Raw genomic sequence first — 7772 nt, 5'->3', positions numbered from 1 at the left:
CATGACAAGCACTGCTTTTGAGCAGGAATACTGTTTCCACATGTTTCTAGAAACAGTGTGTGGGGGGTGGGGGTATGCAAAAGGTCCAAAAATGCCCAGACAAGACCATATTACTCAGAGCGCCATTAGCTGGAATCCACTTGTGTGTTAGTGGAGCGAGGAGAGATGGATCGAGGGGGAAAACCGGTCCGCCTCCAAGCCAGAGCTCCCGCTTCAACCCTGTTGCCTAGTGACCCAAAATATTTACCGGTCCTGCATAAGCGCATTGTAACGCAGCTTTCATGGGAAAAAAAACAAAACAACAGGACCTATCAATTCAAACAGATTGCCGTCTGAAAAACCAACTGCAGAGCATATTGTTCAATCACAGATTTCATCCACTGATTGACAGATGTGATGACGTTGCCATGGCAGCCTGGCCTACACCCTCCATTGTTGTACTGACCAGAGGTCTGTGAGACACAAGGCCAAGCTGGCCTGTAACAGACCTATGGTTCTTTTAAATGTGCACTTAACACTGAAGCTGGGGGCATATAGAACATTCTCTTATACATCCGTAAGCCAGCACCTCAGGGAGAGTTCCAGAGCTCCCAGTGATTTTGCTGACAGCTCTGCGAAACCGCCTTGTGGCCTACATATTATTTTACCTCTCCGCTGCATGCCCGTTTCCATGGAGAAGGTAAGTTGGGTACAGCTGGAGAGTTTGCCAGCACTGAGGCCTCCGAGGTTGTCTGCCCCTGCCACTGTGTGTGTGTGTGTGTGTGTGTGTGTGTGAGAGAGAGAGAGAGAGAGAGTGAGAGAGAGAGAGAGAAAGTGAGAGAGTGAGAGTGTGTGTCTATCTGTGAGTGTTTGTGTGTTTGTGTGTGTGTGTGTGTGTGTGTGTGTGTGTGTGTGTGTGTATGTGGGTGTGGGTGTGCGTGCGTGCTTAAACAGGGCCACTTTTGTGGTGCCAGAAAGGGAAATGGCTTTCTCTTACTGGGCAGGCCCCTGTCATCTCTGCTTGTGACTGCACCATCCAGCTGCAGGACATTATTGATGACATGCTCGGCATTACACTGCACTACTGTGAAGCCATGGAAAAAGCCAACCACACCTAGAACATTACTTGATCATGTTCTAGTCCAAGCGCTGGCAAGAAGCAGGTGCACAGGCGGTGAGTAGAAAGACAGCTATAGCTGGTGCACACTGTGCTCATACTGTACAACTGCTAATGCAATTATCAATAAACAGAGTATACAGTTTGATCATCTATCATAATGGCTAATTGCAATGGTCATCAAAACTGCATCTCCAAAATAATTTCTCGACTAATTTTCAGTAAGCCGGGTTTTATTTTATAGTTTCATCGGTGGTAAAGCTTAATTTTTGATAAAACACGCAGAATGCATCATGCAGCTGAAATAGTCCGGTGAGTGACCCAGTCGGCTGCGGTACCTTTATGTCTGATATATCGCTGGTAACGGTGAGCCGCCACCCTAATCAGACACGAGCGCGTTGCACTGAGCCGCACAGCGCACAAGTGTGCAACAGTGAGAGAGAGCCGGGCAGGGAACAGCCAGTTCAGAAAACACCGCATTAGCCTATTATACAACAAATTTTAGCAAGCTGCCATGCAAAATGCACAGAAGTTGGATTCTTTCCAAATAATCCCCCCACGGGTCCCCTCATTGCGTGGTCCACCACGCAGCTTCCCTCTGGCAAGCTCCTAGACATTTGTAAAGGAGACAAAGGGCGTCTCTTCCAAGATCCCGAGCGGTACTCAGCCGCAACAATGGATTCTACCAGCTATGCAGACCCGTCTGGCGCTCTCGCATACGTTGATGTTACCATGCATACCAAAACAAAATGTTTCAGTCAAACTTAATTTTTAAAACAATAGTGTCGTGTACGTTGGGCTGCACATCAAATCAAATCGACGATTTGCGGCCGGGTCTCTCAGGCTTATCGGTAATGTCAAGTATTTTTTTCTGCAGCAATTTTGTGATTGAGATGCAGTGTTTTATATAGGCTACGTTACGCACAAAACTGTAAATACATATAAAATACATTGACGCATGACACACACATACACACTGTTAATAGAAAGTAGTACGCCCTTTTTATAGGCCATTGCCATCTGAAGATGAGACCTATATCCAACTGATGCCTACAATAACTGAAAAAATAGCTATTTAATGAAAACTGCGTAACAGTATCCAGCCTGAATAGAGTTTTGAGGGAGATGGTTCACTTTAAATAGGCTATACAGTAAGCCAATGCGGGGCAGTGCCGCAGCCTCTATCAAATGTGCCGCAAGAACTCGCAACATCCTATAAAGAGGGACGTAATTTACCTTTAAGAAAACGCCTTGTTCTGGCTCTCTGGCTGTCACTATGGAAGCCTCCCTAGTTCGCACATTTTTATCCCGTTACATACATTATACGCAGCACTGAGAACAAATGTGTCTGCTGTCATCCTCACGTCAGCACGGAACAGTTGCATAAAACCGTAAGCGATAGACACAAAGCAAATCAGTGCAGAGCTAACACCCAACACTAAATTACAGATAAACTAGACAATAAAGCACTTACTGTGATCTTCGGGATATTCTTTTTGCCTTGGTAAGACATGTGTGCGTCTTTGCTGCCCTGTAAGCCCAAATAAAACGTTTGTAATTGTCTTCAAATGCGTGGGATTTGCAGCTGGTGTCTGAATTGGAAATTGGGGAATGGTCGCCACCCTCTGAGAAATGTTTGGTGCCTCCTCGTAGTGAACAAGAGCGTTCAGTCAGTAAAAGCGCTAGTCTGCCGGACTCCTCCCTCCGCTCAATAGTCTCCCTCGGCAGATGTAGTTTGAACAAAGTCCACAAGAGGGCACTACACGAATCGTGTGACACTGCAACAGTGATATCTGCGACTACAACTGGGCCCTTGAGGACAATGGCAATTTAGACTACTGGACTGCTATTAAATGACAAGGGCATTACTCTTCAATTAATCACAGAGATACCCTTTCATTTGGGTCATGTTTGACTGTTTCATTTCATTGACAGTCAAACATGCACATGCCCTCTTCACTAAAGATTTAGGTTCAACTTGTAAAAAGAGATTTGTGAGGCTCAAACACTGTTTTGTAGAAAAATGTTTAATCAAATAGGGTGTTATCTAATTAAATGCATATGTTATAGTTACAGCCGACTAAAGCTGGTCCTCATCCTTAACCAAGAATATTGCACCATCTCCCCAAAAATAAATCATGTTCCATGTCCTCATGGGTCAAGCATACAACAGGCTTCTGTGTGACTTCATCGTTATTAAAAATGCATCAATCACATTCAGTCTCAAGAGCCAGCAGCGCTGAGGCTTTATTGACTGAAGCTGAGTGTATGAACCTCAGGGGGAGGAGATGGGAGGAGACAGGAGGAGAGGGTGGGGTGGGGTGGGGTGGAGTGGATGTGTGGGTGGGTGGATTTGGGGACCCGGTGCACAGTAACAGCTGGTGAGCCTCCAGAGCTACATCACATCCAGCCATGTGTCCCCATTGTGTGTGCGGACCCCCTACCCTACCCTCTCATTGGCCCCCTCCACACCCTGCCCTGCGCTAATACCCACAGCCGGTAATGAAGACCACAGAGTGTGTGCTCAACAAGCCAAAAAAAAAAAAAAAGCAACTGTGTTACAGGGGTCTGGTCTGGGCATGTAGCAGCCAGCCTCAGCTGCTGTGGAGGGGCAAGGACTGCTGGTTGTTTATACATTGTGCCACTGTGTGGTATACAATGTGACAACAGGCTGACATCTCCAACTTAGGATTACACACCAGCTTCGGCTCTAATGGAAGCTAATAGGTGGCCGACAGCATTAGCTTGCCATTTACTGGCCAATAAATATTAGGAGACTAAAGAAATTGGGTGAAATACCTTGCATAATAGATACTGAAACGTGCAGGTATCTATATACACCGCACAGATACACTTTTACATCACTTTTCACCCATCTGTAAACAAGCCCACACCCAGACATATTGGCACACTGTGTGCTTCTTTGTCATCATCCTGTCTTCCTGGCAGAAAATGTGCAAGTCATTGTTTTTCTATATGGCTCAATATTCATCTCCATTAGAGAATGGAGTCCTAAAATTTAATCATTCTCCCTCAAGAACTGTTGGCATCTCATCACACAGGCATAGATGTATAATCTTTGAATGAGATTAGAAAGGGCAACAATAGAACAATGACAATGCAATGACGAATTTCTGCTCTTTTTAACATACAAGGACATGTCCACTTTCAAGATATCTGGGAAATGTTGTCATGAAGGTTTTCAATACAAGGACAGTCTTATAGGTACAGAGGGCACATGAATGCTGATAACTTTGTCTAATTCATGATGGGTTTGCTGAGTCAACTAGCTGATGCACAGAGAACTGTAGCAGTGCAGCTTCTGGTTTCTCCACATGGGGGCCGTGGTACACACACACACACACACACACACACACACACACACACACACACACACACAGAACAGGGTTGATGTCATGGTACAAATCATGATACTTATATGACATCATATCAATAATGTGCACTGATGGTTCAGAAGGTCTGGGTCCTGGCTGGACAGAGCCAGGGAGCAAGACAGTTGATAGTGGCTAAATGAAAAGAGATTTTATATGTCCATAACACTGCCTTACTTTGAAAAAAAACTGTGAAGTCTATATAAAGAAATGCAGAAATGTTCTTAAGGGTTCATTTTCACCTCTTTTAGCTCAGCAGATATACGCGACTTCATATCAATCGATCAATTTATTGTTCATAGTGCAGTATCAGCATGCAACATGGTCTCGTTCATGAATAATAATATGAAACATTAATATGAAACAATGTTGAATATTACTTCATTTCTGAATAACAAGGACTGCCAGACCCACCATGCAACAACAAAGTACAACATCAAAACAAAGTGTGTCTCCAGTATAGTGTTACTTAGCTCCAGCTGGCAACACCTAAACCAAGGTGGTTGTTGCCTTAACTGAACTTGAGGTTTACCCTGGAAATCCAGAGAGGGTAACTAAATTCAATTGGAGCATTTGAATCAGCTATTTGACCATAGTTAAGATTGAGTATGTTATATTATTTTGATCAGTCACTGTCTACCTACATGTTTGAAACCGTTACTAACAGATCAAATGTTCATATCAGATTGTTGCTGAAGTTGTTATGGGTGTAGCTTTACCACTATTTCTACAAAACAAAAGTAGGCTACAATATCAGCAACACCAACACCCCAATTACAATTATGAAAAAATGCAATGATTCTTCTTATAATTCGTGTGCTTAGTGTTAGTACACTAAAGATAAAAAAATGTCACTGTCATAGGCTACTATAAGTAAATGTATATGATATAAGTAATATACTATAATAAAATCTATAAACTCTTATTTTTGTGGTGGGTGGCCAAGTCCCAGTAGTTTTAGAATTAAGATTATTAATGTAGCCTATTAGGCTAATTACAGCTTTTTATTGTTGCTATAGCTCTTGTTGTCATTGCTGCCCCTGGGAAGCTAAAATAAAGTTTTCAGCTCCAGCATACCCCTGTGCATAAGGGAGAGGTGGTACAAGACAGCTGACGTTAATTAACCAAGGTCTTTGCTGCAACATCCTTAGAATAGACATTATTGTATTTTACAGCATTAAGAACGTTTAAGATGAAGAGTTATGCACCCACTTACCTTGTCAGAATCCAGATTCTGCAGAATCTCCTTTCCTGTTGTAGTTTTTATTTCTACGCCCAATTCTTTCTGATCCTGTCCGATATCGGTCGGTTTGATAGTGATTTGACTTCCTCCAGCAGTTGTGGGTTTTGCCTCCGGGGATGTCTGTGCTGTTTTGGGAGTTCGCGGTGTTCTAGAACCTCTCTGTCCAACACTCAGCGCATCAAAATCAAGGGTTTTGCTATCATACGCACCCTCCACATTGGAGAAGAACCCGCCGTGAAGCTGACGGGGCACCTGGTCAGCAGTGCCCGGACGAGCTAGGTAAACCGGCAAGTCATTCTCCTTGTCCCTGTTCCACTTGCGCTCAGCCATGATCTAAAGCAGCACTGCGAGAAAAAGAGGGCGAATGAAGTCTTTCCGCTCCGGGACAGTTCAGGGCGCACGCGGTGAAGAGAAATTCTAAACCAGAGGTGGCACTGCTGTCTTGGGTCCCATGACAACAGTCATGCCTCTTCGGAAGCGGAGCCGTGTGTTAAAAGAGTGTGTCTTTCGAGGCATGCCAAAAACACAGAACAAAGCACATAAAAGTGAAACAGAACGTTGGTGCTAGAGATTTGGGAATGCAGGTAGTTTTGCAGGCGAGGCAGTGAAACTGCATGTAAGGCAGGCTATGCAGTTTTGTGTAGTGAGTAGGCCATATGATACATTTTAGTATAAATCATCCAATAGAGGATGTCAGAACTTGTACTAGCAACATGTGAGGCAATTGTTATAGGCTACTTAAAAATAAACTCTTTTTCTTAACATATATAGTGCATGCATATGCAGCAATTGGGAGGTACTGTTATGAATTTGTTGTATTGAAATAGGCCTACAGAATTGATGAAATAGGAAACTAAAGGTAAACTAAACAGACTAAAGTTTGCAGATGGCCTCAAGCCCTTTTGTGCAAAAGCATGCAAAGTAGGCCCTACTATGGACTCCCAGGTTTTGCCATGCAAACACTGTGCCAACCCGGTATGGTAAGGTAGAGAAAGAATGTGTTAAATGTGGAAGGAGATAAATCATTTGAATCAACAAATCAGTGACAAGTTCGATAAAAGTTGATGACACATGTAACTCTATCAAGTTCAGATATATGATACCTGAAGACATAATGGTTCCTTTTTCTTGCCATCATTCAGTAACTTCATGTTGTGAACTGCAGGAGGATTTCAGATTTCCTGTGTCACTCCACCATTACCGTGTAATATTCCTAAGGGGCCATCATTCATTGGTAGAAAACAGTATGGCAACTGAGAGGCACTTTTATTGTTCATTCTTTCAAAACATAGTTCTTGAGAATACCTGAGAACTAAGTATGGGGCACTTAAACTTGTTACCAGAACACCAGAATCATTTATTTGTCATTGTAAAACATTGTAAAACATTGTCACAACAAAATTTAAAGTGCTACTCCTGGTGCATAGAAGAATACATTCATACACTCACTCACGTGAATGTCTTTTGACATTGCTCGCTCATAGGTGTCGTTACGAGACTTGTCTCCTTTCCATCATGCATCTTTCTCCTGTGGTGATTACACAGCAGGATTCAGACTGACGTTTTATGATTAATGGACACCTTTCATCCTTACAAAACTAAATTCTTAACACTTAGCCTTACTCTTATTTGCGGTAGGTCACTCAAACTTTCAATTCGTCCCTCCCCCTCCTTCGTAGGATTACTCAGCAAACTCACCACCCCTTCATCATGGGTCTGTGTCCTGTTGTAATGACACAGCAGGATTTCAGACTGAAGTAGCGTCAACAGGAGGACATGATGCGTGCTGACCGCTCTGACAGAGTGCTGAGAGCACACACTGATGCCCCCTCCGGTCCGTCTCGTCCCCAGACCTCAGTTCACCCACAGTTCAGTTCACCACCAGCCCAACAGCCTGACAGATCACCACCACCACTCACATTGTTCATTACCAGGAGGAGGTGTACAGAGGGACAGAGGGAAGGGTACAAGTGTATGATATGCCTCTGGACTTTCCTGCTATTCTCTTGGTCGTCATGTCAACCCATCACTGTGACTGACA

The 7772-nt window shown here is 43.6% G+C and overlaps 1 protein-coding gene across 4 annotated transcripts in view; it reads right to left on the bottom strand.

The window, feature by feature from the left end:
* dpysl3 (dihydropyrimidinase like 3) overlaps positions 1-6076 on the bottom strand; it is a 30512-nt gene extending 24436 nt beyond the window's left edge. For 2 of the 4 annotated variants that reach the window (XM_042092548.1, XM_042092549.1), the window contains exon 1: positions 5705-6076. In XM_042092548.1, the coding sequence (XP_041948482.1) occupies positions 5705-6061 (357 nt within the window). In that variant the 5' untranslated portion in view covers positions 6062-6076. Of the gene's footprint in view, positions 1-2570; positions 2776-5704 lie in introns of those variants that run through there. The other 2 variants (XM_042092550.1, XM_042092551.1) reach the window with 1 other exon arrangement.
* Between the last annotated feature and the right edge of the window lie 1696 nt (positions 6077-7772).

This window comes from Alosa sapidissima, chromosome 5 (genome assembly GCF_018492685.1).
Source record: "Alosa sapidissima isolate fAloSap1 chromosome 5, fAloSap1.pri, whole genome shotgun sequence".
Lineage (NCBI taxonomy): Eukaryota > Metazoa > Chordata > Actinopteri > Clupeiformes > Clupeidae > Alosa > Alosa sapidissima.
Note: the sequence above shows the minus strand (reverse complement) of the source record. Positions and strands in the feature narration are given on the sequence as shown.